Source organism: Myzus persicae, unplaced genomic scaffold (assembly GCF_001856785.1).
Source record: "Myzus persicae strain clone G006 unplaced genomic scaffold, MPER_G0061.0, whole genome shotgun sequence".
Lineage (NCBI taxonomy): Eukaryota > Metazoa > Arthropoda > Insecta > Hemiptera > Aphididae > Myzus > Myzus persicae.
Window position 1 is genome coordinate 240,099 of NW_019101928.1, and position 15,956 is coordinate 256,054.

At 28.5% G+C, this 15,956-nt stretch overlaps 1 protein-coding gene across 1 annotated transcript in view; it reads right to left on the reverse strand.

Annotated features, from left to right (window-relative positions):
• The window catches only part of LOC111030791 (decaprenyl-diphosphate synthase subunit 1), a 35,232-nt gene that overhangs the window by 15,315 nt on the left and 3,961 nt on the right, over positions 1-15,956 (reverse strand). The window contains exons 2-4 of the mRNA XM_022310475.1: positions 8,419-8,571; positions 7,638-7,771; positions 6,469-6,610 (exon numbers count right to left, since the gene is read on the reverse strand). Coding sequence (XP_022166167.1) covers positions 6,469-6,610; positions 7,638-7,771; positions 8,419-8,571 — 429 coding nt within the window. The remainder of the gene's footprint in view (positions 1-6,468; positions 6,611-7,637; positions 7,772-8,418; positions 8,572-15,956) is intronic.

The window sequence follows — 15,956 nt, forward strand, 5'->3', positions numbered from 1 at the left end:
AAAGCGTACTTCAACAAATTTATGACTAGGAATAAATTTCTTTGCAAATAATTGAATACTAATGGCCTCTTCAGACGCCAGTGTATTTATTTTTTAGATCAATAAAAAAGTATATATATATAATATACACTATATAATATAAGTATAATGGTATAATATAGTATTTCATCATCGCCAAATTTCATAACATTTTAAATTGCATTACCCCAAATTATTTTTTTCTTGTCGTGAGTACTCGTGACCCAGTCAAAAACAAAACGGAAAAAGCTCAAAGACCACAAAATGATTTATGATGTTATATTATGTAGCAACGTTGACAGATATATACTTTACTAATCTAAATGAACATAGTATAATAATAATTGTGTAACAAAAAAATTTCAAAGAAAAAGAAAGAATAGAAAACACTAAGACACTACCAAACGAGTATTTGCCATACAAGCGTATTAGTCATTTAAAATCATATTTCAAAACAGTAAACGAGAATTGAGGAGCGTTACCCTGTTACATTCAAATAATTTATATTATAATCACACATTTCTTTTCAGTTTTCTAATTCAATTTTTACTATCTAAATAAACAAGTATTAACATTGTTAAAAATCTAGCGAAGCTTAATAAATAATTATAAAGCCATCACCTATGTTATATTTCATATCAAATTATAACAAAAAGGTATTTTCAAATGTTGAATGAAATTGATTTTTATTATTCAATAATACGGAACAACTACTCAATATTGGTAAGGTAAGTTGAACGTATTATTATAATAGACAACTGATGAGTAATAGCCTACTTGTTTTTTAATGCGACAAACTTTTTTTTACATATTATAGGTATACTTATAAGTTATCAATTACCTATTTATTGTATGAGATGACGTTCATAATTCATTCAAGGTTAGCGAATTTGTGCAAGAATAAACAAACCACAGACATAATGACGCCAGCCACTACTTTTTTAATAACCACGTCTTTTTATTTATTCCATTTTATAACATGGTCAAAATTAACATTAAATTCTTACAAAGTTCTATACCTGGAAAGATGTCCAAGCTGTTTTATTGAGTCTTACAAACATATAAACAAAAAACGTATCAGTATTTTATAACTAGAAAGTCGGTTCATCTTGTGCCAATATACAATAATTATATTACAGGTGAAAGCAATCTATGTTTAATATTTTGTGGTAGGAATACATTTTTGCAAGTGTGCCTCGGGTTGAACTTGGGTGTGTCATTTTGGAGGGTTTCGACTGCATTCCGATGCCCTTCTCTAATAATTTCACTTAAGGTCACATGACCATTCTGGGTCAATGGGTTGTAGGGGTTATAATATAACAGATTTCGTTTGTGCTTTTTCACAATCATAAAAAAGTAGGGGGTAACGTCTTACCAAATTTAATTTTGTATCTGCAGTTAAATATTTAAAAAATATACTCTCGAAAGGTAAAGAATACCTGTGTGTATATAGCTGAATATTATAAGATGTTAATATAATAATATATTGGTAGGTATATAGCAACATAAACTGGGAAAACTAAGTATAATTTCTGATTGTGTATAGACGATGAGATCTATATATCTTACACGATTTGTAATAATTATTGTAATTAATTATAATGATGTACTTGAATTAATAGCTGGGGCCTGCCGTGGCTAGGTGGTTGGCATCAGTCACTAACGCGTTCTGCACAGGCCAGAGTAGCTAGTTTCCAGATGGGTGACCAGATGGGTGATCACCCGGATTATTAGGGACGAATCTTCGCACCACATATTTATGTTTCTCAACTAACCATAATCCCTAAAAAATGCTAATGGCCACATAGCTGCCCATGCTTAAGATCAAAAAAAAAATATATTAATAACTACACCTAAAGAAAATAACTATTCGTTTAAATTTCAAAATAATAATAAAAAGTTATTTTGAATTAAACATATTTTTATATAACGATCAAGTCAAGTAAGAATCATAATATTAGTTATGAAACAATGGCATCGTTAGATAATCACAACGTGATTCTGAACATGGGATCTAATTACAGTTATTCCATATGATAAGTGATAAACGGTCCAATGGAAATATGACAGAATAATAAATATACCCGTGAGGTTATGTGCATACAGAAACGTATTTTCTAAACAATGTCTAAAGGTTTACGGATGAAACGATGTTTACTCAATGTAAATTTCGTTGTCTATTGTGTCCGATGACTATGTCAAACTCATTCGTGTATTTAAGTTAATTGAAATTAATGACGGAACAAATTAGGAAATAATAAAAAAGTTGTAACATTTATATAGCATATAATTGTGCGTGTATAATAATGTATTTAATAAAGGTATATTGTTTAATACACGAACAGCTTAAGATGCAAAACATTCAAAGTAGTCTCAAGACAAATAATATAGTAATTCAATATCAGCGCGTATTATATAACAAATAATGTCTTTAATAATGACTACATAATATGTACTTATGTGCATTAGACAATTAGACATGGGTGTCAGTCGTTTGATGGCATAACCTTTGAGCTCTCAAGCATTTATGATAATATTATTATTTATTATTATGTTTAACATATCAAAATATATAAGTATACCATACCTTCAATATGTATTGGTTTATTTACCATTAATTGAAGTCAGATGTTATAGATGCATATTCTATGTTTTCGCGAAGTATTGTGAACAATAACTGAATATAGGTAGGTACCTACTAAATTTTTTTTTCATTTACTATTTGAATCGTTTGACATTATTTAATAATCATTATACTCGTACTATACATTACTAAAATAAGAAGTCCAAATAGTGTTTAATAAAAAAAATATTTTCACTAATAAATCATAATTGACATAATATATCAAATGTACCTACATTAATTGTGTACCTACAAGAATTATTTTATTGGCAACAACGTTTTAGTTTATATTATGTGTCTATGAAAAAATTCCGTGGTGTGAATATAAATTTTTTAGAAATTGTTAGATATCTAACCATGATATGTATATTGAAAGAAAATTGATGATAATTTTAAGTCCATGTTTGAAATGATTTTTGATATCGCATATCAAAATTATAACGATAATTTCCTTTTGACACACAAAGACGATTTTTTTATTATGCAACTGTATTTTACCTGTTTGTAATTAATTACCTAATTAAATTTAATAGTTGGTACCTATGGGAAATGTATTATTAAGAGATTTGTGATTAATTGTTCATAAGAATTTAAAGTGGAAGAATTTATTTAATATATTCAATGAAATAAGATAAACAACTACACAGGATATTGATCTTATAATATCTGTTATTCCAAAAAAAATATTTCAAGGTATTTAGGTTGAAAAAAAAAATTATTTAAAAAGAAATAAAATACGAGAACAAAATTTCGCTAGGTATTTGAACGAAACCACCTTAGTAAACCACTAACATTTACAACATTTTAAAATAGTATTTATCGTCTAATAATCAAATCGACAATTTGAGGTTGGTATCTCGTTTAATGTTAAAACTAGTAAAATATTTAAACGGTCAATCACGTCTCGCTCTCACCGGTTTTTTACACGCCAGCCCTTCCTGTTATACCTACTATAATTTATCTGGAAACCGGATCTTTGCCTGTTCGGTTCCCGGGAGTTTTGTCACAATTACAAACATAGTGTCCGAGAATCGATCGGACTCTCTAAATTTGGACGACAGTGCAAGCATCATAGTATTATTTATTAATGTGTGTCTATATATATATAGATACAAATTTGTTGTTTACACATTGCGTGAAAGGTCTTCCGGAACAAGCGTCTAATTGTGAAACACACACGAGTACACGACGCATACTCCTAACTATACAGTATACAGGCTGCCTACGCACGCGTTGAACTTTCTCTATATACACGTTGCCACCGACACACAAAACGCACATACAGGGCCAAGAATAATATTATATTATATCGTACGATATTTTCGAGAAGAGGGGAAAAAGAGACAGAGAGAGAGAGAGAGAGAGAGAGAGAGAGAACAAAACACAATTTTTTTCTACCGACAAGTCGTAATAATAATAAATTCAAGACTGCAGTCCTGATAGTCCTGTTGGTGCACAGAAGGAATTTGCTGTATATATTATAATTTAGAGGATATTATATGCGGATGATGCAACTCGCAACAGTGCCAACGTACCATTCACGCGCCGACGGTACGCAGCTATAATAGTGACTACCGTGCGCCAACCAATACCGACGACCTTGCCCTTTATCACGTGGAAGACGTTGCATGTGGGCCACGGGTCAAACTTGTCCGGTTGACATTTTCGATTTTTTATCTCTCTCCCTCCCCTTTTTTCTCTTTCTGCGTTTTCCCATAGAGATCGACAAGTTCAGCTAATCGTGGCGGCGACGAGAACCTGCAGACTACATAACATAATTTATATATTTATTACCGCGACGACTGGCGTTTATGGTATACTATATTGACGAGATACGAAAAAAAAACAACAAAATACAGACATCCTGCACGCGACTTTCTTATAAAAGACCGCTTTCGAGAACTGTGTGCGTTTGTCGGGTTGCTTGAGTGAAATTGATCGATACCCGTGTGCGCGGTATTCCGCGACCAGACATCTCCGCCGCAGCGGCTAGAAGCGCGCGTAATAAGTGGGTCTCCGCGCGTACCTACCAGTACCTTATTATACCTGTCTGCCTGCCTGCCTATATTATACAGTGAAAGTATAAACCCACGGTGCCAAACCTTCTTCATTCATCGATATATCGGTCTCAGTCGGGTTGGTTAATGGTCACCGGCGCCGCGTCGGATTTAATTACCATCATCTCACCGCGATGTACAATGTACCGCCTATACATTATAATAATATAGTCTTCGTTGTTGTTGTTAGAGGTATTATAATCATCATTGTCGACACTTGTCACCAATACGTGACGACTATACACATCGTACCTAACTTATTACATTCCGTATTGGACACGACCCGAACGCGGTGCATCTTTTTTTTTTTATAGAACACACACAGTTCTATGACTGCGTTATCAAAAATCAGCTCATGTGAATTTTTAAAAATATATAATACATAGTAATATAATCTCTAAAACTATCTAAGAACTGATGGATACTTCGAAAAAAAAACAATATAAAATAAAACAGCAAAATAATTATAATACAATAGCGATTGTTTATTTTTAGAATAATATAATAAAGATCAGGTATTATAATAGCTCAACGTTTTATAACGTCTGAAAATTTATCAGTGAGATAGAATTCAATTAATACAATCATACCCAGTACTAATTGATAGTAATTACTCTTTTGGTTCGAACGTCACATTACACAATTTTAAGACTTTCATAAATGTTTGATACATAAGTTTACTAAAATAACAGTTTTCGCCATTTGTTTACCACATGGGTACCATTTTTAAGGAGTAATAATAATAACAATATGTTAATATGTGACCTCTTCTTAATAGTCAGTGGAGTATATAATATAATATGTATAGGTGACAGTGAAATAGTAGGTACTTCAAAAGGTTTTAAAATTGTTCTACATACATACGACGAGTAATTTGTCTGTATTATTTTGAGGTAAAACTATAACCGTTACTGGGGGTCAAGGTCAGTGTTATGGTATATCATTATTCATCAGTACACATTGATATTTATTAGATACAAACCCAATTGAATAACAGAAGCGTGGAATTATATACGCATACGTGAATATATTAATTAAAAAAATTATAGGATGAATAATGTAATACAACATTAGGTAACCAACATTAGATACACTAGAGAACTACATAATGCCATTCTTATAAGCTAAATTTAAAGGGATAAATAACACAACTATAATATATCCATAAAAGTATGTTGAATATGAGATATATTTCAATATGATTTTCTTTAGAATTGTTAAAATTATTAGTATTCGAAGTTATACAGTTTTAAAATAAAAGATGAACTTCTTTTAGATCTAACGTCGTTTTTTTTGTCACTACCTACCTCCATGTCGTGAGGTATTTGTTTCTCTGATTGTTACCTTATAGTTACGATCAAGGTCTAACAATTCTTTTAATAGACTGGAAACGTACTTACTTTCGAAGTACCATCTATATACACTAGGTGACTGAATTAACGCGAAACACTGGCTACTAAGAAATGTTTATAGTTTTTGAAAATATTTGAAATGCATGACGACTATTTTTCTTTCAATTTTAGACAATTATAAAATAGGGACATTTAAAAAAATATCATAGTAAGATAACTCTTAAGCATTTGTAGTCAGACGAGAATCAGTAGAATTATTTTTTATTTTCATATTTTATAACAATTTAATATTTGATATTTATAATTTTGTTAATTGTTATTAAATAATAAATATAATGCGTAAAATATGGTAAAGATAAAGGATATCGATTTTAACACCGATACCAAAAAAGTCAGAAAAAATGTGTTAGGTACTTACTTTTTTGTGACTCCAAAGTGCGTTTACACTCGGCTTTCCCCGTCGAAAGTCTGATTGATCAATGACATCATCGTGAATTAGTGATGCAGAATGGATCATTTCTGCAATCATAGCTACTTCTCTTTGTTTTTTGTCCAAACCACTGTAACCGTAAGAATACCGTAAGTACTATAATATACGACATTTTAAACTTAGTTTAACAAAGTCTAAATTTATCAACAACATTTAATTTAAAATTAAAATTTCCAAAAAAGGTTAAAACCATTATAATTGTTAACGCACAATTTCCAAGAATATAATAAATAATGATTAGATACTAAGGTTATTTCATAACATACATAATATATCACATTTGATTAGTGTATATAGGTTAGTATCAAATACTATGAATGTCAATACGCGACACTCGCGGCCACAACACAAGACTGTCTCGCCCCACAAAAACCATGTGGTTGCCTATAAGCACGGTGGTTATGAATATGAATTGTCTATGTGCTTTTTTGCAATATATATTTCTAGCCGTTTAGACGTTTAGTGTTAGAATAACGAAGTATTCAAAAAATAATGTTAATTAGAAACAATCTATGCTTATATCATTTATCACGTAATTCAATACGATAGTTAAAATAATTAATTGTTATATAAAGGGGCTAATATACGCAACTTATATTTACAATATTGGATATTTTTGTATGGCATCTTGATATGGTATTGTTGCGCATTGTCATCTACAGTAATTGGTAGGATTTAGTAATCATATATTAGTGAATATATGCTCCATAATTACATTTTTAAAAAAATATGAATTGTTATTTTATAATAATTGGTTTGCATATTTTGTGTTACAAAATTTAAATGTTATAGAGTATAAAAATATATAATATCAAAAGTTAATGAAAACAGTTTTTTCATTTAAATTTTGGAAATAAAAATGTGTACATAAGAATTGGACAAGAATGTAAGTAAGACATCTAGGTTACATGAACTATAACCAGTTTTGATATCCTTGATATCTTCCTGCGTAAGTTTATGTCAACCAGTCGTTGTACAGTTCTATCCGTATAAACATACTTTGATCTACTTTTTGTTCACATTTTCACTATCACGGCAAATAAGAATTTGAGATATCATTTTCATTATTGTTGATAAATTAAAATATGCTAACTTACTTATTGTTCATGTGGTAATTTATGGCATGAGCCATCAGGATAGCCACCATAGGCCTAAGGGCTTTTCCTTGCCCATCGAAGTAATATGTAGCTATCGTCCGTAGCTCATCTTGATTAGTGTTCAGTTCGAGTTCCTAGATAAAAAATCACAAAAATTATTTTTTTAATATTTAAATTCTTTGCCGATTATTATTATTATACATTTTGAACACATTAAATACAGATAATTGTAGGTAGGCCTATAATATATACGTATTATATGCATAATATATTTAATTTAAATATGTATAAACAACGGCGACTAATTCCATTAGGTATACAGTTTATTGTGGAATGTGAGGAATTATTAATGATTAAAACTATACAAGCTTATAACTATTAATATAAACCAAAATAAGTGAAAGTTTTTTTATACATATATGTTATAAATTATATCATAATAGATGTGCCCAACCTCTAAAATATTCATCAAATATTTATTTATATGATTGAATTATGTTCAAAACGATCAATATATTAGAGTTATATAATGCTGCATAATATTAAAACTAAAATTAAGCATTAATTTCTTATACTTAAATAAAAATAATTTTCAGGTAAAATAAATAAATTTATATTTTATAACTTTTATAGAATCAATTTTTAGTTTTAGTTTTTATATAGATGACCTGCGTGATTTAATTTTCAATGATGCTGTACATTAATAATATTTAGTCTCAAAATGTCTTAATAACTTTACTCTCCAGTCTTACTAGAAGTATAATATTAAAATATCACAAACCCGTGTGATGTCTGTGTATACATCTCTGAGGTCGTCATCTAACAGTCTGTATGGGTCGATAGAAGACAGTGAATCTGTATCTGTGTCTTGTAAAGTAGTAAAACGTCGACAATGATTCCTCTGGTGATCTGATCTGATTCGGTTTAACTGTTTCTGTAAAAAAATTAGTTTTCATCTATTAATTTTAAATTTTTTTTCTTATATTTAAAAAAATATTTGTGAATATTTGTAACGCCCATATATTTGAAGAGATGTATTCAAATGCGAATGCACTTATATTTTTTTAATGACCATACGACCGGTTTTCTATCACACACACACACACACACACACATATATATATATGTATATACTTTCCATCCTGCAGGCATTTGGCCCCCTCATCATCGTCCTGGGTATGTGGGACACGACCGAAATACATATTATTAATCGCATAGAAATTTCGATCCCAGGGGAGTTAGGGTTTCTGTATTAGTGTTGTTACCAAATAAAATTGTTTTATCTTTTGAGATTTGAAAAATACACAATTTAAAAAAAAATAAATTGTATATGTTCATAAAACATAATATGGTACCTTCCTAAATAGATATACAACATATTAATATATTAGATTTAGATTTTATTTAACTTTAGCCGATATATTAAATGTTGAAATAAAAATTATTAAAAACGACACCTTTCGTTAAAAATTAAAAGTTTAAAGTGGAAATCAATTTAGAAATTATTAAATAATATTCTTTTCATAATACCTAATAAGGTAGTTGGTTATTTTGTGCTGAAGGACATAAATACTCATACTTATGTTGAAAAGTTCAATATATATCTGAATTGTTCTTCTTTGATCTTTTATTTATTCTCTATACCTAAAATCCTAACCATGTCTTAATTATAAAGACGGAAGTTGTTTTATAATGTATTGATTATAACTATAGGAATTATAAATTCAAAACTCTAAAAATTCCAGTTATGCAATTTTATATGAAACACATGAATATTATTTAATACGTAGTTCAAATTACTCATAACGATATTAGGTGGATTGAGATAATGCTAAGCACACCCGTGTGCTACTTAAGCATTACGTATTATTATACGTCAAATACGAAGAAAATAAATATATTAAGCGTAGAATAAGACCGGTTATCTAGTTTGGTATTTATTTAGACTTTCAGGTTTCTATTATAGGTGTATGTGTATATATTGAAATAAGAAAGTGAGCTCTTCTGCATTTTAACTTAGTCTTTAGTTAAGCTAAATTAAAAACACGTTTAAATACAAGCATTTATATTTGTATTTCAGCATAAAAAACGAGATTTTTAGTTTGCACCTCCAAAAAGCTAAAATACTGTTAATAGGTACTCATTACTATACTCGTAATAATAATCATAACGTTTATAATTTTGGTATTTATTGCTTCAACTCTCAAACTATCTGCAAACTACAGTCGCCGTTCGTCATAGTGGTTTCTGGCACTTTTATATCTTTGTAAATATTTTAGTTTTTTCATTGATACGAGCAAACATTATATGTGAGACACTTTCAAGTCTATAAATGTGATACTTTTTTTCAGGTTAAAAATTACTTGAAACAACTTTCTTTGAGGAAATGTATACGAAATACAAATACCTAGGTACTATAAAATATATTATTCCTATTAAGTATTAACTCTACTTTTTAAGTACTTAATAAAGTATACAGAAAATATTGAAGTTTATAATTTATTACAACTTATACAGGATATTAAAGGATACCAAAAAATATATTATTCTTTACTCTATGTCACAACCCAAAACCAGTAGATATTTATACACTGTACGTCTGTGCCCAGATACATATCATAAATCATTACAATAATAAAACGATTTTAAGCAAAACATTATTTATTTATTTTGACAGTTTTTTGCAAAATTTTTGGAATTCAAAAAATTACCTTTATATACTCTGTCCGTCGAGAGAACACTCAAATTCAGTGCATCCCCCGAGCTACACCTTGTCGTAGAGACCAGTTATACTATGGCGCATGCTGCAGGGTGTCGAGAAGAATGCACAGAAGTACTGATTTTCGTCGGACAGAGTATAAGTACCATACTACCACTCAAGTTCGATTACAAAACTATAAATACATTTACAAAGACATTTCGACTTCTTAAAGTTTCAACCAGCTCTATTCTAAATTAAAAATCAACATATGCAAAAAACATTGTACACCAATTAAAATAATTTAAAACCATACTAAAAATAATTTAATTATACCAAATTAGATTCTATAATTTAAATTTAAAAGTTTACTTTCTTAAAATATATAATATTTTAAAACTCATTTTTGCGCTTTCTAACGCTGTCAGGCAATAATCGGTGCATGTCCGGACATATCGCTCGAAATAATTACATATACTCCAACCGCAAGGCCATAGCGAAACGAAGTTCAACCGCCTCACCACTTGGTGCTAAGTACTTTTTGCAAATTTTCAGTCAACAGTTTATTGTACCCAATACATTTTTTATTAATTTTTTTTTTTTACATAATTATGTATATTGGACATTTTTTTTATTTGCTATAAAAATACACATAGTACTAATACGATTCAAATAAACAATTGAAAAATATATGCTAACTAATTATTATTACCTATTATAAGTTAACTAACTCAGAATTCAACGTACACAATACTAAAAATAAAAAATATGAGGACTGTCCAATTTATTAAGACAGTTGGGTAGATTGTAGGTTAATCTGCGATTCATAATACATATTCTATGAGTAAGTAATTTTAAAATCCATTAAAACAATGCATTTTCAAAAGTATTACAATAATTTTTAAAAAATGTTGTATAATTGAATATTATTTAGTCCTAAAGGCTAAAATATAGGTTGGTGGAAAATTATTATTTTATGAATAAAGCTATACTAGTTAAATATTACACATAAATAAAAAATACATAAACACGTATGGAAATTCATAAGACTCCTTATAGGTTTAATAGCTAAACAATTATCAATTACCGAATGAACCGGAAGTTTCTTGTCATAATGTTTTGTAAAGTTTTTTTTTTTTTAAATCAGTAATATATTTGTCATCGTTCCAATGTGAAAGCGGCAGCAGGTTTATATGAATTCATATACACCTGGGATTATAATAATTGTAATCAGCGTACGATGGAATTTCAAAGCGAATCCCCGCCAATTAATAATTAGATGTAAAATACACTTTATAATGCTCTGATGTTTGTTTAAAAATCGTTTGTTTTTAAAACATATGACCGAAGTTAATTAAATCAACCTGAAGTTTCGCGCTAGACTATTGTTAATTTTATGGGTTATTGCTAACGATTATTTATGAAACTATAAGCTACAGCCTACAGTTAATGACATCACATATCATGTAGGTATAATTTATTCTAGAATTTCCTTGAAACACAATTATTGTTTATTTCACATAATGAATCAAAAATGGTACAATTTGGAAGATATCCGTACACATTCTGAAACAAACACAGCTTATTAAGGTAAAATTAGGTAAATTTTTAGTGAAGCATTTCATCTATATTATGTACATAACAACTGATAGTCTACCTATTTTTTTTTTTATAAACGATACAATGAATATTTTATGTTTCATATAGAATTTTTAGTATTAAGTTATTCAATTTTTTAATGTCAATAAAAATAGTAACAATAATAATTCTGATTACAATTATACGTTGTAATGCAAGAAAATATATGGATATGTTATTTTCATCATACGATATGCATTCGAAAACTCATATTAACAGCAAATTGAACCAAGAAACGACAGAAAGAAACGCAGTCAATATTTTTTTCGATTGGCCTCAATTTGGATACTGTGTACGTAATGGACGACACGACACATTCCTGAGCGTTTTTGTGGTGTTCATGCGAGTTTGTACACGCTTGTTCATTGAATAAAAGTAGAAGAGTTGAAGGAAAGGAAATAAACAAGGATATATGTTATTAACAAATGGAAGTATACTAGCTATATATATGGACTATAGACACCTTAACCCTATTTGTCGAGTCAGACAAAATTTAATCACGAAATGCTAAGAGAAGATGTTGCAAAAAGTGTAAAAACTATGTGACTAATGTGTAATAATTACGATATAAAAATATCAACCATATAAGAGCAACTGTATCAGTACTATTTTACTTAATAATACACCGAATCCATCTATTATAAATTCGTATAACAACAAAAAAGTAAAATGTGTACAGCAAATTTTATTAAAGCATACATTCTTAACTCTTTGGCCGTATTTATTAATTTGTGAGTGGTATTTAAGATTATTGGTTGGTACATTTTATAAATAATGTCAATGTAAAAGATGAAATGAAATTTATCAGATGTTTATTATTATACAAATTAAAACAAATTCCTCCGTTTGGACCCACTAGATTCAAGAATAGTATAAGCGTAGGGAATCACTAATTAATTAAAATAAATCAGGATATAAATATTCTACTATCAGAAAAATACTAGGTACCTACCTATAATAAATTTATGTATAATTCGCACTTATTTTATAATTTTATTCATAACTAGGTACTTGCTACATGTGAATATTTATTTCAAACTGACACTGAGATGAATACAATAATAAATAATGACTTTTTTAATAATTATTTACGTGGTTTTTTATAATTCTATCACTAGGAGGTAAGTAAAATTTTTTATTTTTTTATTAAGTTTAATAGTAATATCTGAGATATTATAAGCAGTCGATATATTTTACGTTGGTACATAGAAATATTTTATTTTTATGGCAAACGTCCAAGTGTAAAATTTAATTTTAAAATGTTAACATTGCGTAATAAATGTAAAAATCTGTTATTATTTAATACTTATAATTACATAAATAGTATACAGCAATTTAATAATAATAATAATAATAATAATAAGTTTATTGCAACATCAAAATTTTTCACATCAAAATTACATTTATGTGCACAATATTGCAGCATCCCTGGTAAGCAAAGCTTGTGTTGGAGGAGCACAAATAATTGGTTATAAGCACTATTTAAGATGGTATACTATAGTGGTTATAAGTAAAATACATTATAATATTGACAGAATATCTAACATTTAAAGAATATAATATTATACGCTTATATAATAAATATAACTACCTACCAGACATTTATAACTTACCTAGATAATTTGAGATATAACATAAGACCCTTAATTTTAAAACAACCAATGAAACTTTCTAAGCTTTCTAGACGCCGATAGGGCCTAACATCCAGAAGTTCATTTTTTAAGGATCTTTCAATAAGTTGTAACATTGGTAAGTTTATCAAGTAATCGATTATAGACGTATTGTCTCACATAACTTTCGATCCCTAGCGTAAAGGTTATCAATATTCAAAATACCAACGTATACCTTTAATGTACATATTTGAACAAATAATCCTAAAAGTTAAAAATCAATTTGTTTCTGATGTTTAAATAAATGGCACTTCTTGTAAACGATGCATTGATTAAATAAAATGTGAGATTTTTAAATTCACAAATAATAAGTAATATATTACCCAATAGAATATTCTAACCATTTTGTCAATTTAAACTTATCAAACGAATACTAGTAATTGCAAGTAATATATCTCATTGTATTAGGCGTTCACTTATATAGTTGAAAGTATATTACGTACATAGATACCGGCAACTTAGCATGCTCAAAGAGTGTGCTTTTCGTCAGATACTTACTTAACACTAATGTTTTATTTATATACAGTAGCCGTAAATTAATTCCATTTAGTAGGTACAATAAAATTAAATATTGATTTAGACACTTTCTATGCACCCCAATGTGAAAGTTTTCAGTTTAAAATTCGAAAGTGACAAAAGTAATCGATTAAATCGGAACTTTAAGACTGGTAGAATTACATTTATTTTGCCATTTGTAATAAATATTTACACCCTCAGAATTCTAATTAGTAATTATGGGGAAAATAAAACAGAACACCTATAATATCATAGTTAAACGTTAAACATGCATACACGATCACTATTTATCTCGTGTTAGTACTTGGTACCAACAACCTACCTATAAATACTATAGTTGATAATTTTAATAATTTAATGTCGTACTTGTATTAAAATTGTTACCAAAATGTTAAACCAATACACCCTTAAAAAAATATCAATATACATTTAATAGATACAAATATTTATGAGGAATTCTGGAAGTCATCAGTTATAAAATTACTCTATAATATACTTATAATGTCTGCACACGTTATTGATAATATGATAGGTACAATGTACAAAAGTATGTTAAGAGCAAGCAATACTAATTTTAAATACATTTAATTATTTAAGACGAGTGTTATTTAGAACGGATGGAGTAAATTTGAAAAGCAAACTACCCATGAAAATAATATATGAGTAAGAGAACCACGACTTTCACTATACATATATTAGAACAATTAGGCGATTACTTGGTTTGGAAAATTAATCTATCTGAGCACTTTAGCTTACATTCCTAGATAAATATCTCTTTATGAAAACAATTGTTGTTTTTAAATTTTAATTGCCTAGCCATTTTCTAAGGAACAAATAAAATCAGGGAAAATATCCCGAATATATTATGGTGCCGAATTAGATACCTATTGGTAAAATTGGCCCTAAACTTTAACAAGAATAAAAAATCTGAGGATTGTGAACACAGGATATAGTCGAGCAGTCTACGTGCTAAATACCACGGCAGCAGACATCCTGGACTGGTTTGCACGTGTTTCACTTGCACTTTCACTCAAACCACGAGGCCAAAAGGAAACACCTATTATTCCATAGGTAAAGTCACAAGGTCAACACGCTTAACATCCAAGGAGTCACCTTATCACTTGGAAAAAAGTACTGAGGTTCCAGAGCTTAAAGACACAGAGAATATTTCAAAAAATAATTGTTTACTACTTCATTCTTTTGAATATTATGGTATAAGTAATAAATATCATAATAATGAATTTAAATCTACATAGTTTTACATTGAACATAAACTTAACTTTTGATTGTTTAATTACCGTTAATTACTGTGAAAGGGATTACTTAATATGATTACCTCGAAGGCATACCAAAATTCGAAATTGATTATTTTATGGTTAAAAAATATATAATTACCTATATGATCAAATTAATTTAGGTACCTATTACTTTCTAAAGAGATTTAATATTTAAAAATATAGTTGACGTAGGTAATAAGATTTTTATGATGACCTATCTTATGACTTCTCGAAACTACAAAAAAATTACCTATTATAAAAGATAAATCTTAAATTGATGTTAATGATAAGAATTTCCCTTTATCCAGAATTCAATCAATACTATTTTTAACGTACCTAATAAATAAGCTTAGTAGAAATTAAATAACTTGTCAAAAATATAGTTATAATGAAAAATGTTGGAATAAATATTAACAACTTATTATAAACAAAAGTGAATAAATATATACAGGCAATCATCAGGGTATAAATATTTTTAGATGAATTTGTTATACTGTTAATATATAAAATAATCGACGTA